At 45.1% G+C, this 25,333-nt stretch overlaps 1 protein-coding gene across 3 annotated transcripts in view; it reads right to left on the bottom strand.

Annotated features, from left to right (window-relative positions):
• Positions 1-18,242, bottom strand: part of ALPK3 (alpha kinase 3) — a 78,836-nt gene extending 60,594 nt beyond the window's left edge. The window contains exons 1-3 of one of the 3 annotated variants that reach the window (XM_083412937.1): positions 17,892-18,242; positions 7,320-7,358; positions 2,480-2,601 (exon numbers count right to left, since the gene is read on the bottom strand). In XM_083412937.1, coding sequence (XP_083269063.1) covers positions 2,480-2,601; positions 7,320-7,358; positions 17,892-18,052 — 322 coding nt within the window. In that variant the 5' untranslated portion in view covers positions 18,053-18,242. Of the gene's footprint in view, positions 1-2,479; positions 2,602-7,319; positions 7,359-9,582; positions 9,683-17,891 lie in introns of those variants that run through there. The other 2 variants (XM_083412939.1, XM_083412938.1) reach the window with 2 other exon arrangements.
• Positions 18,243-25,333: the final 7,091 nt, after the last annotated feature.

The raw sequence follows: 25,333 nt of genomic DNA, 5'->3' as shown, positions 1-25,333 counted from the left end.
CAACCTGGTGCACTCTATAAGTTGTGGGACTCTAGCTCCCATCAGCCCCAGCCAGCATGGCCAATGGTCAGGGACAATGAGTCAGATCCCAGCAACATCTGGAGGTCAGAAGGTTGGGGATGAGTGGATTATTCACTTGTCAATTTTGTATTTGTCTGCATAAACTTCAGCAGGCTTGCCTGTCTCCCCACCCCTCTGTGGCTGTGTGGAGGAAAGCGATTCACTCTCCTTTGTCTGTGGTTTTAATGCAGAGGCTGAACTAATAAGTGACTACTTATTAGAGATGCTGTAGCAGCAGATCTGCCTCGACACGGGTGGAATAGTTGCCCTTTGAAGTCCCTGAAAGCTCCAGGATCTTACACAAAAGATGCTAGTCATCGCAGATACAATTGTGCCCTTGCCTAACCTCCCTCTTGCTGAGCAGAGATAATTTATTCCTGTCATTTCAAAGGAAGATACAGGCTGTCACTAAACTCTTAGGAGCAGTGACCAGGCATGCTAGCCAAGCCTACCCAAAAGGAAGGAAATGCTTTTTAAAAACGGAAGGGGTGGGGATACTGTAAATTGTCTGAATATATGGGGAAAGCCAGACATGCATCGGGGAGGTGCTATTTTTACTTTGCTTTGAGGACAGCAGAAAGATCGAGACAGCAGCCATTGGTCAAGGAATGAAAGCAACAGAGAGAGAGAGACAGAATCTTGGAGCAGAAAGGGCATTTGAAGCCCACCAGGAGGCCAAGGGGAGAGAGGCGAAGATGAGATCACCCTGGGTGCAAAGGGTACACCAGGAGCATCCAAGTCCACAGCTGGTGTGCAGTAAAATCAAATTATAGACTGGCCCAAATAAAATGCAACTAAGTGTTAAGGAAATCTGGGTGCGGAGTAAGCTGTGCAAATCTATTTCACTATTTGGGGGAAATTTATACCATTTGCAAAAGTGTGATTTTAAAAGGGTTTGGCATTGCTTTTTGAAACTAGAGAGGTTCCTCTCAAAGACTACCCTTCCTTACAATCCCTATTTTTGGCTGAGACACAGTCACAACCTGGCAAATTCAGGTTGATCGGAAGGAATGCTCATTAAATAGCCAAGTCAATCTCCCTGCAAACCAATCAGGATTTATGCCCAATAAACAGCTCATCTGGAAGTGCCCTAAGATGAAAAAATGGCTGGAGGGAAAGAATGGTGCTGTGCTTGTTGCAGGGTGTCTAAGTAGCAAAACAGTGTGGTTCAAATGCAAGCAGCAGGAGGCATCAACTCTCTGCTCCAACTACCAGGTTGAGGAATTCAGCCACTTGGAAGGGGATTATAAAACCAAAAACACCCTTGCGCATTATTCCAAGCCATGAAGGAAGCTGTCACAAGTGCACAGATCCGGCCTGTTATCAGAAGAAGGGCTCCAGCCTGGAACCATTTATCTTGGTCTCTCAAGAGAAAACTGAAGCGCCTCTGAGAGATTCCGCCACAGTGTTTGGGAGACAGAAGCAAACATTTGAGATTGAGAGAACTGGCTGTGAGGTGTTCTTGCACCCAGAGATAGGAAACTGACTGGAACTGGATAGTACCACAAGACTTGTAAGAGTACAGATCCTGGTAACGGACAAAAAACTCTCGGGGCTGAACTGGGAGAGCCTCCAGACATTATTTTTATCATGCTTCAGGATAATTTCGGCTCATGATGGTACCAGGACTGTTTCTTCACATAGAACAATACAAACAATACTGTTTGTGCTTACAAAAGTTTTGGGGTGGTCATACCACATTGTTTCCAATTGGTGCATGCCCCGTAATTTCCTGCTAAAACCTTGTAACTTTTTATGCTGCAAATGCTCTTTTTTATTCAGTGCTAATTTTAGATCTGACATCATGCGCAAACGCGGCAGACACACGAACACGTCTGCCACTATCATGTCTAGCTGGACCCTGAGAAAGAGAGAGAAAAAGAGTGCTGAATTTGGCAGCCAGGTTGTTCCCCAGGGCGAGAAGGTTTGAGCAAATAATGCCAATCCTGGCCCAACTGCAGGGTAGGCCCAGTTCAAAGTGCTGGTCTTGACCTATAAAACCTTAAAGGGCTCAGGACTGCCATGCAGCAAGGACTGTCTCCCTCCATATGAACCTATCCAGACCCTGAGATCATCCTCTGAGGCTCACCATTTGTGGAATGCTCTCCCTAGGGAGCCTCACCTGGCACCTTCATTGTACACCTTTAGGCGCCAGGTGAAAACTTTCCTTTACAACCAGGCCTTTGGCTGATTGACATCTGATGCCCTTTTAAATGTGTTCTGGGAACGGATATTATTCGTTTGATCTTGTTAATATTTTTACTATGTATTTTGTGGTTTTGATATTGTCATTTTATGTCGTGGACTGCTCTGAGGTCTATGGCTGAAGGATGGTATACGAATTTAATTAAACAACAACAACCATTGCACTTTATCTGAATCCCTGCATCTTGCTGCTGTGCTAACTGTGCTAACGTACCTGTCACAATGCAGGTGAACTTGGCATCTGCATCCTCGGAGACGGCGTAGGACTTGAGAGTGGTTTCAAAAAGGGGCTGGGTTTCCTCGGTCAGCTGAGCAATAATTGCACAGAAGGTGCTCCTAGAAGCAATTCAAGGAACAATATTAGAACATGGTCGAGGTACGTGGCAAAGAATTGCGAAGGCATCCTGTGCCCTTGTTCCCCCCCACCGCCCGCCCTCCCTGTTCGCAATGATCTACCTTACAAAGCAGCCTCACAACCCAGCTGGACTCCCACTGAGAAACTGCTGGCTGAGTTAAAAGAGGCATGGCTCTGGGGAAACTGATCATGAAACTGCTCCCGTTATCAAACAATGATTGGGTCACATCAGACTAAGGTTACACGCCATACATTTAAAGCACATTTAAAGCACATCTCCCTGCCCCCCCCCCCCCAAAGAAGCAGCCTGGGTACTAGTTTATCACACACAGAGCTACAATGCCAAGAACCCTGAACTAAAGTTCCCAGGATTCTTGGGAAGGTATGTGTGCTTTGAATATATGTTCCACATGCTGCCCAAGTCCAACCATTGGTCCACCTAGGCTGTGTACATACCATACACTTGAAGCACATCATCCCCCTTGCAAAGAATCCTGGGAACTGTAGCCCTGTGAGAGGCAAACTACCATTCCCATGATTCTGTGGGAGAACAGGTGTGCTTCGAATATACAGTGTGCGTGGGACAACGCACTTTTAGTTTTAGTCGAAAGGTCTTAGTCATGTCCATCCATTTAATTGGGTCTATTCTGATGAGGCGTAACCCTAACCCATTGGAATTATAGCATGGGGACTCATCCATGTTATTATCAACATGGGCCAGAGTTCTGCTGCTGCCTCTCTTTGCAACATCCATCTCTGGAGGGAAAGGTTGGAGGGCTAGAATGAACCACAGTTTTTTATATTCAGACATGCCCTGACAGTCACCTGATCAAAAATGGGCACATATATCCTAACCACACCCATGCCTCTGTGATTTTACACCCAAAATACTTTTGATCCTGGACCTCTTCATGGGTCTTGGAGGATCAAGAGGACGTGCAACTGTTTCTGCACCAACATATTAGACAACACATGTCATGTGGACGTGTCCCTGAATTAACTCAGAGGTATGTCCACATGTTCAACAAAGATCTGTGGATGCATTTCAAGCCATCAAACCAGGTCCCGTCTGTGAATTCTTCTTCTGTCTATTGAAAAGAGGCATGCAGTGATGCAATGCTAGACATATTGATTCAGAGAAGTCAATCTAATGCAGTGCTTCTAAACTTGGGTCCCCCACTCTTGGACTACAGATCCCAACGTCTCTGACCACTGGTCCTGCTACCTAGGGATGATGGGACTTGTAGTCCAACCACAGCTGGGGATCCAAGTTTGAGGAAGAGTGGTCTAAGGGATTTCAGCAGACCTGACTCCAACTGGTACAGTGAATTGGGGGCAGGGTCCTCCCCCAAAGCAAATACCGGAATTAGAGGTGGGGTTTACCTTGGGTCCATGCATAGAAGGGAAAGGGTTAACCCTCTCCCCGGCCCCATCGCTACAATATGCCTCCCACTGATCTGGCATTGAAAAAATAAGTGAAAAGCGAATGCCAGGTCTACTTTTGGCCCCCAGTTAGAAAGACTTAATTGCATCTAAAGAGTAAAAGGTAAAGGTAAAGGACCCCTGACAGTTAGGTCCAGTCTCGAATGACTCTGGGGTTGTGGCGCTCATCTCGCTTTACTGGCCGAGGGAGCCAACGTTTGTCCGCAGACAGCTTCTGGATCATGTGGCCAGCATGACTAAGCCGCTTCTGGCGAAACCAGAGCAGCGCACAGAAACGCCGTTTACCTTCCCGCTGGAGCGGTACCTATTTATCTATTTGCACTTTGACATGCTTTCAAACTGCTAGGTTGGCAGGAGCTGGGACCGAGCAACGGGAGCTCACCCCGCCGCGGGGATTCGAACCGCCAACCTTCAGATCAGCAAGCCCTAGGCTCTGTGGTTTAGACCACAGCACCACCCGTGTCCCTTCTAAAGAGGTACGGTAAAGTTAAAGGGACCCCTGACCATTAGGTCCAGTCATGACCGACTCTGGGGTTGCGGGGCTCATCTCACTTTATTGCTGTACTGCTGTACATTTGATTGGGAGCCACCCAGAGTGGCTGGGGAGACTCAGCCAGATGGGCGGGGTATAAATAAATTATTATTATTATTATTATTATTATTATTAGCCGAGGTACATGTTAATATTATCTCCTCCCCATTCACTGCTTCAGTCACCTGTGCTGCTGAGAAAAGTATCACACTGGTTCCTAAGTTGCTCCCCAGGGGACTGGGGGGGAAAACACCTATTTCTCCCCATGGCTATTATGGAACTATGAAACAGCTGCAGTTCAAGCAGCCGTGGCATCTAATGCACCATCTGCACCATACACTTAAAGCAGTATTATACCACTTTAAACCGTCACAGCTTCCCCCAAAGAATCTTTGGGACTGTGGTTCGTTAAGAGTGTTGAGAGTTCTTGGGAGACCCTTTGCAGAGCTATGATTCCCGGAGTTTCCTGGAAAGAGAGACTGATTGTTGAGAATGCAGGTCACAAACAGCTAAGCCAGAAAAGCTGGAAAGAAAGAAAAAAACCCAAGCCCCCTAGAAATCTGATGCCGGTGGCCAAGAATTCAAAATATTTTTCAAGCCCCCACAACAAGCTTGAGGGCTAAATATTTGCTTTGAGGAGGAAAAGATAAGCCACACACACTTCTCAGGGATCCACATTCTTCATCCAGTATTAGATTCCCATGCAATTTGGTATGCGCAAAAATACAGAGACCAATGGAGAATGCTCCTGGGGTGCAGCCACACCACACACTTCATCACTGTTTTGTGCACATGTTTTCCCCATCCCCACTTCCTTCCTTGGTTCCAGCCTAGGACATTTCCCCAGGACATTTCCATTGCAAATTGCAGCTTGGAGCTTTGCTTAATTGCATGACTGCTCTTGTGTGTTTATATACAGAGTCCAATCACTTTGCTGGAAGGAAATGTGGGAGGAAGCAAGGGAGATGGGGGGGGGGTTGTTGCGATCAGGCTCACCTTGTGTTTAAAGAAAATCAGCAGAAAGTCTAGATAAATTGGTGCATGGATGGGATGGTGCAAATTTACCACGGTAGGCAGGGTGGACAACAAGGAATGGCTTCGATCCAGCTCCATGGTACAAAAATGTCTCTTACCTTAATAAGGTTCAAGATTTTGTGCAAAGACACACACACATAAACACATCCAGTGCAAACCGTGGCAGATCAGGAAGTGTGTGGCCTGCTGAAGTTTTTCTTAAATGCATTTAAATCATGAAACCTCCCTGTCTTTGACACAGCATAAGAGCCAAATTTTTATTTACGCCGTCAGAGAGCTGCTTCTCCCTTGTAAAGCCCCTTTTAGGAGACAGCCCACAGCTTGGTGGCAGAGCGCATGCTTGCATGCAGAAGATCCCAGGGTCAATCCCTAGCATCTCTGAGTAAAGGGATCAGATGGCAGGAAAGGGGCAAAACCTCCACCCGAGACCCTGTAAGAACTGCTGCCAGTTGTAGTGCAGCTCACTAAGTTAGATGAACAGATATTTTACTCTGTTGGAGGACAGCTTCCTATTTTTCTAGAAAGGCATAGGCAAACTCGGCCCTCCAGATGTTTTGGGACTACAACTCCCATCACCCCTGACCACTGGCCCTGTTACCTAGGGATGATGGGAGTTGTAGTCCCAAAACATCTGGAGGGCCACGTTTGCCTGTGCCTGGCTTAATACTTTCCCTTCCAGCCCTTTTCCGCCATGGATCTCTGTCTCTACACACTCCCCAACCTTGTTGTATGTCTCCAAGCTCATTTTTATCTTTCAGGAACCCCACAGTAGAGAGAGTTTCAGGAGGAAAGAGGTCTGGCAGGAAAAGGGTTCAGCATCCCCTCCCCACTCCAAATTGCCCCTTCCTCAAGGGGCTTTGTAAAAGATAAGCAGTCCTCAGACTAATGTACATCTCATCTAGCTTGGAATTTACTCATCTCTCCTGCTCCTGTTGGGAGAGGAAACAATCTGAAGAAGATGGGTCATTTTATTCACAAAGAGTAGCTTCTCCATTCCCTGTAAAATCAAACTCTCTGCTATTCTAGCAGGCCCCTCGTCCAACACAGAAGCATTGCCAATTCAGGAGATTTGGTGCCTGCTCCTCAGCGACTGGTGACAAATCTGGAAAAGCCAGGTAGCCTTCCATAACCTTTATCAAGCCATTTCACATAGCAAGCACAACTTATTAAAGCCAGCCTCTCCCAACCTGGTTCCCTCTAAATGTTGTGGACAGTGACTGCCAGCAGCGCTGCTGCGTCTCGTAGTTCCAAACATCTGGAATAATGTTGGGTGGTGCCCATTTGGACCGGTAGGGTGGAAGGGAAGGAGACCAACAGTAGGCACAGCCACTGCCTGATTGGCTGTAAGAAAGAAGACAGGCAGGTGGGGGCTGGCTGAGGGCAGACTGTGGTTGGTGGGGCAGTGCTAAGGGGCCCACCTCCAGTGAGAAGGCACCAGGTTCGAGGGAGCTGACTTGAACCAAAGCATCCCAGAGTGGGGGGACAGCATCCTCCTGCTTTAAAACTATCCTGTTGTGTATTCCACACATCTTTACGGAGTTTCTTCAGTACAAGCAAGCATAAGCATGCAGGATCGAGGAGGCATTGTCAGTGCGGTTAGTACCCCTGAACTCAGTGGGTGAGTTGCACAGAAAGTCTTCTTGACCCCGGAAGTGTGCAGTCAGACAAGACTAATACAATACCATTTACCTTCCAAAGCTGGAGGGAGATAACCGGCTGGTTGATAAGCTAAGCAGAGACAGCAAACAAAATAATTAGAATTTAAGAGTAATAATAAGTAATAATAAGAAAGCATAAAAGGGAGCTCAAAACAACAGTTATTGGGATGTATTAAATGAGTCCTCGCAACACGAGTCAAGAGACTATTAATAAAATTCAGCTGCCTCCCACCGCCTGCCAGTATAAACACACGGCGCTGTAAATTGCAACCAAAGGCTATGAATGAAAAGGGTCGTTAACAGCAGGGGAGATAGGCAAGGGCAGTTCTGTATATCCCCCAAATGCCACTTGGAAGTGTTAGGCAGGCATCGCACGGTTGTGGGCACAAAGCAGCGAGGGCTGGCACAGTTGTCAGAACGAGATTCGGGGCAGCGGACCTTCTCCACTGTGAAGGATGAGGCTGGGACTGGGTTCCAGGCCCCATTTCCTTGGCACTGCAAGAGAGCAAACGGTGCTGGATTCACCCAGGAGAGAGAGCCACAAGGGACTGCACACCGGCTGGGCTGGGTGACCTCTGCACAACTTGACCCCAAGGTGTCGACATACCTCTCGGGGAAACCAGAGACCTGTTTGAGCAGGATCTGGTAGTAGCTCAGCTGGAGCACGAAAGCATTCCAGAAAGCAGCTATATATAAATAGCCCAGCTCTTTCTTAGTCAGCTGTTCAACTCCCTAACAGCCCTGCTTGCGAGCCATTCCAGACAATAACGTCTCCTTGCAATAGAGCCGTCGTTATTAGCTCATTTATTAAGGTAGTTCCAGAAGTCCATCCCCTGGAGAAGTGCCACCATGGCACGTGGGACACAGCATGAGTTGAAGGAATCAGGTGACACAAGGGGCTAATTGGGTTTCATTTGGTGGTATAAAGTTTCCAGGGTTGACCTGCTTCTTCAGGGAGCGTCGTTTGTTCAGGTGCAGAAGAGACCAGGGAACCTGTTTTGCCTCCAGATTGTTGGTGAACATCAACTCACACCAGTTCTAGCCTTCATGGTCAATAGTCCAGGGTGAAGGCAGTTGGATTCTCACATCTAGGAGGGGGGTATCCCATGTTCCCCATCTCTGAGCTACAGAGCTGCTCTCAAATGACCATCCTACCTTACCTTAGCTACTTACTTGACCGGTCCCAGCCTGCCTCGAGACTGTCAGCTCTATAGGATGAGCAAGTAAAATCCTCATTGATACACTGGGCAATAGATATTGGTCATAATATAGATATGGAAGCATGGGAACAATTGTGGAATATGGATATAACATTTACAGCATGTTACAGTCTAAGAGAAAATTATTTGAAAATGATATATTGATGGTACTAATACCGAGCAAAAATGTACAAATCAAATAAATGTTGGAAATGTAAAGAGAAAGAATGTTTTTTAAAATCGTATGTGGTGGTCTTGTAGTAAGGTTAAAGCTTACTGGGAAATGATAAACAATGAATTGGAAAATATGTTTAAAATAAAGTTTTTTTGGGGGGGAAACCAGAATCTTTCCTTTTGGGAATTATAGGGACAGAACTATCCAAACTATTTAGAAATATTTATGTATGTGACTACAGCGGCAAGAATGTTACCTGCCCAAAAATGAAAAGAAGTCCCAGAGAAAGAAGAATGGATATAAAAACTTATGGAATATGCAGAAATGACTACACTTACCAGAAAAATAAGATATCAAGATGACAAACATTTTATAAAAGAATGGAAATGGTTTATGGAATACTTACAAACTTTAAACAGATAAGAACATTGACAGGATTATTGTAATAAACGGCAGTTTTATAGGAGTAGATGAATAAATGAACTAATTAAGTTATCTTGGATATGCAGAAAATATTAAAAATAAATTTAAGGAAGCACAGAAAGAGGGGGAAGGAAGTCGGGTTTTGAAATATTGAAATGATTATAAAATTATTGAAATGAATAAAATTGAAAATAAAATAATCATCATCATCATCTGACTGTCACCTCTACCAGAAAGTCTGATACAAATCTGAAGCAGATGGGTCACAAATGCTTCCAGTCACTGTCCTCTCCTCTATTAAGAGCCAGTGTGGTGTCATGGACTAGGACTGAGGAAACTCAGGTTCAAAATCCTCCTTCTGCCATGAAGGTCAGAGTGTGACCACGGGCTGGGGACTTATCTCTCCCCATTGACCAAGCAAGGGATGATGGGGGCTGGAAGCCCAACCACATCTGGAGGGTACAAATTCCCCATCCCGGCTGTCAATAAATACGTACCTATTGCCAACCTCCACCACTCCAGCTGTTGTTTTCCCTGTCTGGGCTCAGAGACCCAGTGTAAACCTGGCTCAAAGGAACACAAAGCTGGGAAGAAGTGGTTGCAGGAGCAAAACCAGTAAGCAGGGGAGTTCAGCCCCTCTGCTCTGCCCATCCCTTCCCTGCTTTGAATCACCCACTGTTGCAGCGTGACTGTTGCAGCGTGACTGTCCCCATTTCGAAAGGCCAAAGTAGACATGACATTTGCCGTGTGGTCTGGCACTGCATATTTCATTTTTCTTCAACCAAGAGCTGGCACAGGGAGCAGGCGCCGAGCTTGATCAGGGATGTGGCATGGAGGAGGGAGGTTGTAAGCCTTTCCCCACTGAGATTTCGACTGAAATTGGGGGGGTGGGGGTGGGGCAGGCTGGGGGTAAAGCCCTCACTGGTGTTGATAGGAGCTTTTCCCCCATTGCAAATGTGGGAGGGGGGTTCTACTCAGGCCTGCATTGGGCCCAAAGGGCTAAAGCCCCGCTCTCCCAAGCCACAGTCCCAACCCAGGTCGCCCCCCCCCCCTTTCCCAAAGGAAAATGGAACTCAGTGCTTGGAAAGTTTGTTTTTTAAAGCATTTTTCCCCCAGGTCAAGTTCAAAAAGGAACGAGTTCCATTTCAGTTCAATTCACAGTTCTGTCATGTGGTCCTCCACGGTTTTTTTTCTGCCTTCAGAAATGTACCAGCTGCTTTGCTAAAGTGCAAAATATACTTAAGAAGACTAAGAAAGCATCACAGAATGCAAACGGGTACATATTGAGGACAACTGTTCTGTTTCATGTCCCCAGCCATTATGATATTCAAGCCAAAACAGCAGAGCCACTTTTCAGACAGCTAAAAATTGTAATTGCAATGGCCACAATCATACACAGCAAAGTGTGATGAAATCCCTATCTACCAACTATTTATCTGTGCATCTATCTAGTATTCAATTAAAATTAAAATTGGATTGGATTAAATATCACCCAAAGTGCCACAGCAAATGGAACTTAATTCATATTCAGTTCACCTGGGAATTATAGGAACTCATTTCAGGTATATCGTAATTTTGAGATTTTCGAATTAATTCATCAAATTGGTTAAACTGAATTAGATCATTGCAAGCACTGGTGGAACATCACAACGCCAAATGTCATCTCCAACATGATGTCTCATTCAGCCCCATGACACAATTCACGCTATTTCAGCTAGCTAAGGCTTTGGGGAAACAAGCCTATCCCTTTAGTCCTTTGAAACAGGACCACTCGGTGGACAAGCCACGACATTCCCAGTTCCCAACATGGAAAGTACAAGTGGAGGAGCCAGAGAGAGCGACTCGAAGGACAGCCTCGCAGGGGGCTGAGAGCCAGGGTGCTGATGCAAGAGACATTCTGCACAACAACCCTGGAGCATCACCACTGCACAGGGCAAAGCTTAAAGACCTACACCGGCTCCCAGTACGTTTACGAGCATAATTCAAAGTGTTAGTGTTGACCTTTAAAACCCTAAAAGAAGAAGAAGAAGGGGAAGAGCTTGGCTTTGATATCCCGCTTTATCACTACCCGAAGGAGTCTCAAAGCGGCTAACATTCTCCTTTCCCTTCCTCCCCCACAACAAACACTCTGTGAGGTGAGTGAGAGACTTCAAAGAAGTGTGACTAGCCCAAGGTCACCCAGCAGCTGCATGTGGAGGAGTGGGTAGGCAAACCCAGTTCACCAGATTACGAGTCCACCGCTCTTAACCACTACATCACACTGGCTCTCTCTAAACGGCCTCAGTCCATTATACCTGATGGAGCGCCTCCACCTCCATCGTTCTGAGGTCCAGCTCTGAGGGCCTTCTGGCGGTTCCCTCGCTGCGAGAAGCCAAGTTACAGGGAACCAGGCAGAGGGCCTTCTCGGTAGTGGCACCCGCCTTGTGGAACACCCTCCCACCAGATGTCAAAGAGAAAAATAACTACCAAACTTTTAGAAGACATCTGAAGGCAGCCCTGTTTAGGGAAGCTTTTAATGTTTAATAGGTTATTGTATTTTAGGGTTTTGTTGGAAGCCACCCAGAGTGGCTGGGGAAACCCAGCCAGATGGGCAGGGTATAAATAATAAATTATTATTATTAAAGTGGGTCTGGGTCAATCTCTTTGCAATGTAAATGTCTTTTTTAAAAAGCCAAAATGCTCATCTCCATTACAGATATTTCTCTTCCACACCAAAAAGTAATCCTCAGCCTGAGAGAAGCTCAAAGGGGATGCCCATAAATGTTCTTGGGTAGTAAAGGTCAAGGCACCCCTGACAATTAATTCCAGTCGCAAACAACTCTGGGGTTGCAGCGCTCATCTCGCTTTACAGGCCGAGGGAGCCTGCGTTTGTCCGCTTCCGCGGACAGTTTTTCCAGGCTGCTTCTGGCGAAACCAGAGCAGCGCACGGAAACACTGTTTACCTTCCCACCGGAGCAGTACCTATTTATCTACTTGTTGCTGTGTGCTTTCGAACTGCTAGGTTGGCAGGAGCTGGGACCGAACAATGGGAGCTCACCCCATTGCGGGGATTCGAACCACCGACCTTTCGGCAAGCCCAAGCGGCACTGTGGTTTAACCCACAGCGCCACCCACGTCCTGTTTTTTGGGTAGTAGTGAATTAATTATAATACAGAGCATCAAAGATGTGCATCAAAAGATGAGCATCTTGTGCTTCTGCGCTGCTGCAAAAGTCAGCTGACTCCCCAAGAGCTTCCTATGCAGTAAAATTCCCAACATGTTTCATGTAGGAACATTTATTGCATCGCTACCCTGCCCTTCATCCAATTAGCTCTCAGCAACATACGCACCGTCAACAACCCAGCAGTGTAAGTTAGGCTGGGGTATTATAACTGGCCCAAGACCACACAATGAGCTGTATGGGGAGATGGGGATTTGAATTCAGGCCTTCCCTACATCACCCTTGATTGCTACTGATGACAGTCAGTGCTGAAAAATCATTTGCTACACTGGGGGTGCCTTTAAGGTAAGAATGCCGTAATATGTGAAGCAGCTCTTTATCTATAGACATCTTAGACCTTGGGGTGAATCAACAGATTCTAGAGAATGTGTGGCAGTCTACAAGTTTGTCATGCAACTTGAGCTAGTCTATGTCACGCAGAATCGCTGGGGGGGAAAGGCTCCTTAAAAAAAAATCTGAATCTACATCAAGTAGATACAGCTATCATACATTTTAAAGGCAAACCACCTCTGTGACTAAACCCGCATTCCCCAAACAGGTGTCTTCCAGGTGCTGTTGGACTACAACTGCCATCATTCATTCATTTTCATTCATTTATTTATATTCAAACAATTCCTTTACCACTTCCATCACAGCTGTCTCTAGATGCTGCGCAGAGAAACCCATTACAAGACCAAACACGAGTTAAAACTATAAAAATCCAGTTTTAAAGACTGCTGGTTTGTTTGTTTGTTTGTTTGTTTGTTTACGTTTTCAGTTAGTGCTGGACATTCAACAGGAAGAAGACTGGTCTGACCTCAACTGGAAGGGAGATCCACAAAACTGGACCCACAATACTGAGCACACGTCTCCTTGTGAATGTGAGCCTTGCATCCAAGCCACCCATGGGAGATAGGGAGCCCTGAATCCCTGAAACAACCCAGTGATCAAGGAGGGATGCACCTGGACCCAAGTTGTTAAGAACCTTTGTATAGAAATCACACCCTCAGCCCATCTGGTGAACCTCTGTCACTGCCAACTGGCTCTTACAGCAAACGATGGGCAGGCGTCAAGAGAGCAAGATGCCGGTCGCATCATTGCAAGAGTCCTTTCCACAACATAGACCAATATGGATTCCAAGGGTGTGGAAAGGCACTGTATTGAACACCTCAGCTGAAAGTGCAATGAGAGGAGCAATGGAGCTGGGCGCCTTTATCCTCAGAGCGCCATGCAAATTCAACTTCTCATGCTGCTGAGTGATCCAGAGGCCCGCCCACCATTGCTGGTACCACCAGCCTCCAGACCACCTGAAGCAGCTCTGCTGGACGGCTCTTTGAGGATGCAACGGAGGCGGCAAAATAATTCTTTGCCACCTTCTCTGCCGCTTGGTAGGCAGAGGTGTGACCGGACACCAGGCACGCTTTGCGACCGGCAAGGCTCCAACTGCGACCACATGGAGATCTGTGGATGGCAGGTTGGCGACTGACATCTCCACCTGGCTGGCTGGCTCTGTGGTGCAGCGTATGGCAGCACGGCGACAAAAGATGCACGTCTTATGCTTCTGCGCTGCGGCGCGAGACAGCTGGCTTAACCGGCAGCAAACTTTGCTCCTGTGCTGCCACGCGAACTGCAATCCTAGGCACTTTTTCTTGAGGGTCAGAAAGCCCTTCTGGATGCAGCGGAAAAAGATCCTTGTGCCTACACTACCAAGCTTGCCCAGCCTGGTGGGCCGGTCTCTTTTCGTTGAAGCTTGAATTTGTTTTTCACCCCCTGCGTTCCAGTCGCCTGCCAGCCGGCTGCAATGCCCACGGCTTTCCTCAGTAAACCACGGAAAACAGCAAGCTCTGCAGCACCAGAGAGGAGCCCCATGAGGGATCATGTCATCAGCCCTCCACGCCTCACGCTCCCACAGCAAGACCAGGGCTGTAACAGGATCACCCGCTCAATCCACTGGGAAATCCAGCAGAGCATTTGGGAACATATTCAGTTCCATTAGTCTCCTGGGGCAGAACATCCACATTGCCCCCCCCCACCGCTGTCCTGCAAGGTGAGGCTGCTGCCAAAAGTCCAGACTTCATCCCTGCTGCCCGGGCTGATGGGAGTCGTAGTTCAACAATATGTGGAGAGTTCCAGGTTGGACTCACCAGCTGCAGTCACCTGATTAGTCACTGTTATGTACTGAGTTGAATAGGAGCCAAAATGCAACAGTCTGATTAGTCCTAGAACAATAGGGTTCAGAATGCAGCAGTCTGATTGGTCCTAGAACAATAGGGTCCATAATGCAGCAGTCTGTTTGATCCACAGGCGCCACCCAATGCAACTCCAGGTGGAAGTTAATCCACAACCTGATTGGCCTACAGGAGAATCCCGGAATTAGCCAATCACGTGGCGCCCATTGTGTAAATAATGGATAAGCAGACATTTCGGGGGAACTTGCATTCCTCACTACTATGAGCTGAATAGAGAGCATGAAATCCACACTCGACTCAGAGTATATTTCAGTGACCAAACGCCAAAGCTGCCCAGGATTTTTGTAATCCAAATGTCCATTGACTCAGGTGATGGCCCTCCAGGCAGAGCAGGACTCCCAGATCTAACCATCCTTAACCATTTGCCATTCTGCTTCCCCATCCCTGCTCAGACATGCTCAGTTTGTAGTCTTGCTGTCCTGAGCACAGCCTCACAGGGCAAATCTTATATACATCTACACAAAAGTCAACGTGGCTTATTCCAACATACGTTGGTATAAGACTGCAGTCTTAAAACAGCTCTTTCAGCAACTGATCCAAGAACTAGGAAACACAGTACACCGTTCCCAAGCCTGCGTGCCGTTGTCAGTCCAGAAACTCTCAGAAATTTTCACAAAAGAAAAATGGTCAGCACCGATGAGAAATCAGGACTGCGGGCTGGCATCAATTTCTGTGTTCTCCGAAGTTCAAAAACCACTGCAGTGATCTCAAAAGTTGCTAACAGTCCACAAGGATAACTCACCGGCTCACTCATTAGGTTGACTCACTACAAGGGAGGATGGCTAAGCTAAGACTTCTTATGCAAGCATGAACTGCAAAGTGCCACATGTTCCACACTCACAAGAAAGCAATCTTTTAGTGTGGCACTGGATTTCTCTGGAAATCCCTGTCTACGCCTTCACTGTACTGCTTTTCAATGCCTGCTAAATACATTTTTTGTTTTGGGAAGCCTAAAACCCAGTCATTTAGTTCTATTATGCATACGTGCTTTTAAAACTTGAGTTTGGTCATTTTGTTGTGTCAATGGTTTTTAAAGTCTGTTTTTAATTGCTATCTTTTAAATGAATATTTCATACTATTTAAAACCGCTTCGAGATTTATTTCACTGATTAAGTAGTACACAATTCTCGCTTTAAAAGAGGGGAAGATACAATATCATCTTTTGAACAAAGTATTTAAGAAAGATAGGATACGAGGGTTTGGGGAACAAATATCACAACTGGAGCGAGATCTGTTGGAATGGAATGGAAAAGTGATGTCTAAAATGTAAAAGATATTATTGGAATGGGAAACAAAAGATGAGCAAGTAAAATCCTCAATGATACTCATTGGGCAATAGATATTGGTCATAATATAGATATGGAAGCATGAGAACAATTGTGGAATATGGATATAAAATTTACCGCATGCTACGGTCTAAGAAAATTATATGAAAATGATATATCAATGGTACTTAACACTGAGTAAATTGGCAAAAATGTATAAATCCAAATCAAATAAGTGCTGGAAATATAAAGAGAAAGAAGGTTCTTTTTATCATATGTGGTGGTCTTGTAGCAAGGTTATGTATAATGAATTGAAAAAGATGTTTAAAATAAAGTTTGTAAAAAAAACCTGAAGCTTTCCTCTTGGGAATTTTAGGGACAGAACTTCCCAAAGTGTATAGAAATTTATTCATGTATGCAACTGCAGTGGCAGGAATGTTACTTGCCCAAAAATGGAAAGAAGAAGAAGTCCCAGCAAAAGAAGAATAGTTGCAAAAACTTATGGAAGATGCAGAAATGGCGAAACTTACCGGAAAAATAAGAAATCAACATGACAAACTTTTTATAAAAGAATGAAAATGGTTTATGGAATATTTACAAATAAACTGTAAACAGATAAGAACACTGGCATGATTATTATATTCACCTGCAGTTTTATAAGAATATATATTTAAAGCGGATGACTAAATGAGTAAATTAATTTGGATATGCAGAAAATATAAAAAACAAATTTAAGGAACCGCAGAAAGAGAGGTAAAGAAGTCGAGTTTTGAAATATTGAAATGATTGTAAAATTATTGAAATGCATGAAACTGAAAAGACTAATAAAAAGAGGGGAAGAGAGAGTTCTCTAAATCAGCGCTTTCACTTGTATACATAGAGCTTCCATTATTGGCCCGCAGCTTAATAATAGCCATTTGGCAGCTGATGCAGAGCCAATTCCGAATGCCCAGGCAGAAGTCGCCTCTGCAAGCCTTGGCTTGCCCCGGTTGCTCTCTGTCCTCTCAGGCGATTCTCCTCTTCCTCCTCTTCTCCTGGGTATCCCTCAAGGCCAGCGAGAATGCCTGGCGCATCGCGCCCCGCTGATCAGCTAGGTCCTTTGTTAGCAGCAGGGAACGAAACAGACCTCTAGGAAATTGCTGTAATAAAACAGCTTCCTCCCTCCTCCTGGTCCATTGGACAAGTTCACCAGGGCATCTAAAAGCCCAGGAAAAATAATCTGCTTTATCCCTTCGCCGGCCTCGAGGAGGAGGTTCATAGCCTCACAGAACTATCAACTGTCCATGAAACTGTAGATTTGTGAGTGCATTGTCCAGAGAGAGAGAGAAAAGAGCATTTTGCACATTCTCCAAGGCACACTTTCCTTCATTTATACTTCCAATGCAGAGAGGAGAGGGAAGCAAGGCCCAACGCTGAAATCTGCACAATTTAAATACCTCTGGCACTTTAATAAGTACATAAGGTAAGAAGAGCCCTGCTGGATCAGGTCCATCTGTAGCGCAGGGCTGCGGAAGGGTGCTAGAATACCTCTCCCATTATCCCTGGGTCCACGGTCCAGGCTGGCTGGTGCTGATGGGAGTTGGAGTCCAGCATTCAGAGAACCAAAGGTTCACCCCCCCCCACCCAGAGGAACCACAAACCGGACGCGTGGGAAACTGCCCTCCCAGATTTCATGCCCCAGGTCGCCTGATCCTTTGAGATAGGACGTCGAGGCTCCATGGAAGGACTGCCACGGTGGTTACCGGTCCACCTCTCCTCCTTTCCAAGCCCTCTAAGCGAGCGGTCCCCTCCCTACATCTGGTGGCAATGAGTTCCACAGGTTCCTTCTCCCTCCTTTCGACCAGCCCTTCCTCTGACCATCCGCAGTCTCTCTCTCCCCAGCATCCATTCGCTTCCCAGTAGGAAAGAAAAGCGCTTGTCACCCATCTGTTTCGTGCCGCCTCGCCGGGAGGAATGCCCCCCGACGTAACCACAAACGCTTAGGGGGCCTCCACTTTTCCCCTACCACCCACCCCACCCCACCTGGGTGCCAACAGCGCCCCACATCTCCCTCCAGGGTACCGATTTCCCCCGCGCGCCCCGACGGCGCGTACCTGTTCTCGGGGCGCACGCTCAGGAAATAGCTGCGCCGCTCCGGCCGATGCTCCACCAGGGGCCCGTTGTCCTCGCCGTCGCTGCCCTGGCCGGGGCTGTACGCCGAGTAAGGGCCGTTGCCCGAGTAGGAGCGGCCCAGGGGCCTCCGCCTGGAGCCCATCTGCCCCGCAGCGAAGAGCGACGCTCGGTCTCTCCCGGCCGGGAAAAGTGGGGAAGCTTGGTGGCGGCAGAGCGCGCGGGGGTCCCGGGCGGCTCCCAGTCCGCTTCGACGCCGCGCAGCGCGGCAGCCGTCAATCACGCGCGGCCGGCCGCCGAACCTGCTATTTATAGTCGTCCGCACATGGGGCTGTCACTCAGGGGCGGCGGGGCGGACCCGCGCTCGGCGCGCTCCCTGCCCGTCGGGGCCCCCGCGCTGTTGGCTCGCTGCGAGACGGAGCCGACGGCGCGGCTGTCCTGGCGCAGGGCCGGATTTACTATAAGCGAATCAAGCTGTAGCTTAGGGCCCCACACTCTTGGGGACCCCCTAAAATTTAAAGGAGGAAAAAACTGGATGTATATTTCCAAATTATAAGGAAAAAAACCAATTAAAATAAAACCTACATACAGCAACTGTTTTGTTTTGTGTTGTGTTGTGTTGTGTAGGCTCCTATGATGTAAGTAATGGGCCCTGTAGCATTGTACAGGTTATAACACTTAATTTCATATTTATAAAGCTATTTATAATTATTAGTAGTTTGCAACATATATCACCTGTTATTATTTCATGTTATAGCAGGTTTCTAGAGACTAGATTATGAGTTTGTAAATTGTGTTTCTAAAGGAACTTTTGTTATTGCCAAATGCCAATGTGTTTGCATTATTAAGTTTGTTACGAATAAAAAATCATTTTAAAAATGCCAACATGTTTGCATTATTTTGTTACGAATAAAAAATCTTTTTAAGTTAGAGCTTAATAATTATTTCACTATTAATATACTTCTTAATTGTATTTCACTATTGATATACTTCTTCTTAATTGTATTTCAGTTCAACAATTACTTTGATAAAATGCATATTTTGTTATGTGCAAATGGCTTTAGATACCTATTAGGTCCATAAATTATCATGTAGCATATATTCAATATAAAAGAACAGCAACAATTTGTTGTTGACAAAGGACAGCTGGACATATAAAGGGCCCCATTACCTTCAGTAGCTTAGGGCCTCAGCAAACCTAAATCCGGACCTGGTTCTGGGTTGTCGATACCTGGGGGGCCACCTTGGGGGCAGGTGGGGGGCCATTGACGCATGGCCAAAATGGAAATGCTTGTTCTTTTTCTGGAGGGATCGCTCGCAACACCCCACAGAAAAAAAAATGGCTGACGGGTTTTGCATGCAATCTGAACATGCTGATTTATAAGGTGGTGGTGCAAACAGGGCTGTAGCTAGAGGGTGAGGTGGACCCCCACCAGAGGCGCAGGCGAGGGGGGAGCAAAATTGGCTTTAAAATATGTCCATAAATAAAAATATTGATTAGTGTGTGAGGAATTGAATGGGTGGAGTGGGATGGTGGAGGAGAGGTAGAAAGAAAAGCTAATTTGTCTGTGGCTAGGGGGCACAATCTGGATGGTTCTGCCACGGGCGCAAGATCACCTAACTACGACTCTGGGTGCAAACCGATAACACAGGGCTCTAATTTCGAGAGTAATTAGATCCTTTTTGCTATAGTGGAAAAGACTCTCCCTGAGAGTTGCATGCCGATTTGCACATGCTAATTTATAGGCACCGATGCAAACTGATGAATATTTGCTATATTTTCAATAGAAATTCAATTGTATCAGGAATGGGAAATTTGTTTGGGCAATAGATATTGGTCATAATATAGATATGGAAGCATGGGAACAATTGTGGAATATGGAGATAAAATTTACAGCATGCTATGGTCTAAGAGAAAATTATATGAAAATGATATATTGATGGTACCTAACACCGAGTAAATTGGCAAAATGTATAAATCCAAATCAAATAAATGTTGGAAATGTAAAGAGAAAGAAGGTTCTTTTTATCCTATGTGGTGGTCTTGTAGTAAGGTTAAAGCTTACAGGGAAATGATATATAATGACTTGAAAAATATTTTTAAACAACATTTGTTTTAAAAAGCCCCAGAAGCCTTCTTTAGGGAATTATAGGGACAGCACTAGGTATCATAGGGGTAAAGGTAAAGGTACCCCTGACCGTCAGGTCCAGTCGCAGACAACTCTGGGGTTGTGGCGCTCATCTTGCTTTATTAGCCGAGGGAGCCGGCGTTTGTCTGAAGACAGCTTCCAAGTCATGTGGCCAGCATGACTAAGCTGCTTCTGGAGAACCAGAGCAGCACACAGAAACGCCGTTTACCTTCCCGCCGGAGTGGTACCTGTTTATTTACTTGCACTTTGACGTGCTTTTGAACTGCTAGGTTGGCAGGAGCTGGGACCGAGCAACGGGAGCTCACCCCATCGCGGGGATTCGAACCACCGACCTTCTGATTGGCAAGCCCTAAGCCAGGGTCAGCAACCTTTGTCAGCCGTGGGCTGGTCCACTGTCCCTCAGACCATGTGGTGGGCTGGACTATATTTTTTGGGGGGAAACACATGAATGAATTCCTATGCCTCACCAGAAGCGACTTAGTCCTGCTGGCCACATGACCCAGAAGCTGTCTGCGGACAAACACCGGCTCCCTCGGCCAGTAAAGCGAGATGAGCACCACAACCCCAGAGTCGTTCGCAACTGGACTTAACTGTCAGGGTCCTTTACCTCTACCTTTAAGCTGCCCAGAGTGGCTCGGGAAACCCAGCCAGATGGGCAGGGTATAAATAATAACAATATTATTATTATTATTATTTAAGGGATCCTAAGGGAGAGGCTTGAATTGAAGGACAATGCCAGACTGAGCCTCTAAGTAATGAGTTTAGAGCCTTTCCAAGGCCTGGTTTTCAGTCTGAAGCATTAACAGGTGCTGACCTCAGGTGGCAGTTGTGGAAATGACAGCAGGTTTTGCAAGCTCGGTATCGCTGTGGCTACTCTGCAGTTCTCTCTTTGTCTCTGCCTCTCTCTTTAATGCCACTATTAAAGTGGCATAATGGTGCTTTTGAAGAATTGACGCTTTTGAATTATGGTGCTGGAGGAAACTCTTGAGAGTCCCATGGACTGCAAGAAGATCAAACCTATCCATTCTGAAGGAAATCAGCTCTGAGTGCTCACTGGAAGGACAGATCCTAAAGCTGAGGCTCCAATACTTTGGCCACCTCATGAGAAGAGAAGACTCCCTGGAAAAGACCCTGATGTTGGGAAGGATGGAGGGCACTAGGAGAAGGGGACAACAGAGGACGAGATGGCTGGATAGTGTTCTCAAAGCTACCAGCATGAGTTTGACCAAACTGCGGGAGGCAGTGGAAGACAGGAGTGCCTGGCGTGCTCTGGTCCATGGGGTCACGAAGAGTCAGACACGACTAAATGACTAAACAACAACAACAACAATGGTGCTTTACTGTTGAGGAAAAGCTAAATGCAGCTGGTCTCTGGTAACCCTGCTTCTCTTCCCTCCCTCTGCTCTGCAGCCCAAATATATGGCTGCTGTTAGAGGTCTGTGGGTCCTTGCACAGGTGGTGGCAGCCCTTTTTACAGAATGTAATTTAAGAACATTGGAAGCAGCCTTATTTTTAAAAAAAAAAAAATATTTTATTAAAAATTTTCACAAAAAAGAACAAGAAAAATACAAATACAAAAAAGATAACGAAAGACAATTAAAAACAATTCACTTTTTCTTAATATATCTTGCATTTGCTTGTTTCCCGGACCTCCCCACACCTCCCCTCTTTGTATTCCAATTCAGTTTATTTATTCAGCAAATCCTTTCCCTCTACCTTATCCTTATCTTAGTCTTAATATGTTATGCCTTTACTTTTTTCACCTGTTAACATTCCATTTTTGCATATTACTTCATACCGTTGTTACTAAAAGCCCCTTAACCTCAATCCAACATCATTCTAACATTAATTAATTTTATAATATTTCTGTAAATAATCTTCTTCCAATCTTCCTCCACCAACTCTTCTCCCTGGTTTCGGATTCTGCCAGTCATTTCCGCCAATTCCATATACATTGGAAGCGGCCTTAAAGCAGGTCAGACTATTGGTCTGTTGAGCCGCCTTGGATACTCTGTCTGGTAGCAGCTCTCTAGGGTGTCAAACAGAGGTCTTCCACACAGGACTGGCCCTATATATTTTGGCACCTGGGGAGAACTGACATTCCCTTCTGCATCAGGAAAGAAGAGGTGGGGGTAATGCACTGTGCTAGAGGATGCATGATTTTCCATTGTATTCTGATTGCTTCTCTTATTTCTTTTATATTGTATTTTATTACATTACAGTTTGAAGTCCATAGAATAAAATGTAAAATGCAACAATAAAATACAATATGAGAAATACAAGAAGCAATCAGAACACAATGGAAAATCAATATGAATATGGGATTGTCTTCACCTGCTGTTCATGACTGTTGCTCCCTATTTTCTTCACAGACACAGTGCAAACCACCTAAATGAAGCTTGCAAACCCCCTATATTTTTTTTATATATAATTTTTATTCAGTTTTCCAATAAAAAATTAATACAATTCATACATCTTTTTTTACATCCATTCTCTTTTTTTTTTAGTTCCCTCAACTTGACTGATACTCCTTCCCTTCTTAATTTCTTACACATTTCTAAAACCTTCCATCTATTATTTTATAAATTAAATCTTGTTTTACTCATATTCTAACAGTTCTTTTTACAGAGCTTCATTAAAGCTTACAAGCGTTATTTGTTTTTCACTTAAATTATGCATATACTCTGTGAACTTGCAAACCCCCTATAGAAGGTGCTGCACGGATTTAAGTTTGCACCTGAAGCATGAACATGAACCACAAGCCGGAATGTCTGATGTATAACTCAGACTTGAGCTTTCCAGCTCAGCAGTGATAGCCCCACAGAAGATTACGTATTTGAGTTTCCGACCCATCTTCCCACTTCGTCTTGCCTGTCTGTGCAAGCGGAATGGAGAAAGGACAGGTGATTTTCAGAAAACTTTATCCACTGTGCAAGCACTTGCTATATCTACACTTTCTGACGCTCGTTAATGTCCATTACATCTTTTCCAAAACTACTTGACAAGTTAGGGAGATGCTTGAAATGAGAGGCTTCAGTAGCAAAGATGCCAAGCCTGCTCTTCGAGGCCTGAGGTTCTTGGAGATAAAAGAAGTCATTAACAAGGCACAAACAAAGGACATCATGAGTGTGTCAATGCGCCCCTGGTCTGAAATGAATGAAATAACCTTTTACATAATCCCATTAGCATTTTCAGTGAAAATGATGGCATTTGAGCAGATAGTTAAAAGAATGTTTCTTCCTTCTGCTTCAGAAAGGCCAAAAGTATTTATCTGATTTAATATTTTAGGATTGATATTAAACAATAGAGAAAAGCATGTGGCATGCTGTGAGTCAGCTGCAGACTACCCAACATTTGCAAGGTGCTCCAGCTGTAGGAGTTATAGCAGGCAACTTCCCGGCAGGAGAAAAAACAGTTCATGTCGCTGGAGAACCATCTGCTGCTTCATTTGGTTCCGCCAAAATGGAACTGCATGGAGGGTTCTAAAAAGGTCCCTTTTGTTCATAATATTGATTACATTTGTATACTGCATATATAACTTGAGTTCTCTCAGTTGCATTTTTATGAATTAATTATTATTAATAAATAAGGTTAACCCTTTTATGTCTGCAAGTGTAAGTTAGTATATTACAGCAGTTACTACTTCGCCTTTTGAGGAAAAAACAGAACCTTTTTGAGCCAAGGTGCAAGGGAATAATATACACATGCAGAATGGTTGTGGGATATTGTTTAAAGAGTCAACTGGGATGTTACAAGTGTGACCTAATCTGGATTTTTTTGTCTGTTGGAGGGTATGCAGTCATCTTCATATGATTCTATGATTATTGAATGAAACCTAGTTGTATACCAGTGAGTAAATCACTCCCAGTTCTGCTCTGCAACATCTCTGCTTGGATTGAGTGACATAGCAAAGTCTTTCTTGGCCCAGCACAATAGCAGACCTATATAAGGAAAGAAAAAAACAAAACAAAACCCAAATATACTGAGGGTCTGATTGTCAGTTGTTTCAACTCTAAGTTCTTCTCTGTTCCTTCCCTGCTGCTTCCTTTGGACTGCGTTGTCCGGACTTTGGTTTCTTGCTGGACCTTGGGTTTAGATTATTGATTTCATCTTCTTATGAAACATTTGGGGAACTGCCTGTTCTGTTAAATCTGACCCTTGGCTGCCTCCGCTCAGTCCCTGTTCTGTCCCAGTTTATATGAAGCATCTTTTCTTCAGACACAAATCCTATAAAGAAGAATGGCATTGCCCCATTCCCAACAGTAAAAGGTATATTTAAGAATCTTTTAAAACTACAAAACTATGCACTATAAACACAGGGGGCAGGTGGGGGTTTTTTACTTAAAAATCACTTATCACAACTGATAACAACATGAATTTACTGGAACCTGTTGAAATTTGAACTGACAACTGGATTTTTCATGGAGACCTGCAGATCAAAATGTGGAAACAAAACTGAAAGCCAGAAGTGCTTTAGTGGGCTTCACATATGAGTAAGAATTCCAAACTCCATGAACTTTGAGCACATAAAGCCACCACTGCTTATATAATCTCCCTTCTAGATACTGACACTAAACGGGATAATAATACTAATAGGGAGTCTCACCTGGCACCTTCATTATACACCTTTAGGTTCCAGGTGAAAACGTTCCTCTTCAACCAGGCCTTGGGCTGAGTAACATCCTTTTAAATGTGTTTGTGGGATGCGGTGGGAAGAGGGGTTTGTGGTTTGGTTTGGTTTGGTTTGGTCCTTGTTCTTGTTCTTATTATGTATTGTGTGTTTCTATATAGTATTTTTCTCCTGTGAACAGCCCTGAGATCTTAGATGAAGGGTGGCATACAAATTTAATAAAACAACAACACAGTCTGAACTATTCAAACATGGGATTAGGAATATCAGGGTAGATTCCCCCCCCCCCATTGGAGAGGGGTACTGTGTGGACTTTAAAAAATAATGAAACTTGTCAACCATTGGGAAGTCACATTGTGTTCTAGTTGCAGCTTCTGAACTGTTTTCAAGGGACATTGCATAAGTCGAATTGAGGCATCTGATCAAGGTCTGTATTTTAAAATTAGCTTAAAAATATGCTTGTATGTTTCATGCCAGGCAGAAACCAGCTGGCTAAGTATTTTGGCAGTTGTTTATCCTCTTGAACAGGGCCCCCCTGATTATAATAGTACCTCAAAGTTGTAAAAGGAAATTACAGGCTAGGGAGCAAAGGTTATGTTGACCCCTACAAATTACAGAATACAATCAAGCTGCAAAAACACCAATT

The sequence above is a fragment of the Podarcis tiliguerta genome (genome assembly GCF_965153285.1).
Source record: "Podarcis tiliguerta genome assembly, chromosome: 14".
NCBI lineage: Eukaryota > Metazoa > Chordata > Lepidosauria > Squamata > Lacertidae > Podarcis > Podarcis tiliguerta.
The sequence above is the reverse complement of the archived record's forward strand: the minus strand, read 5'-3'. Positions and strand labels throughout refer to the sequence as shown.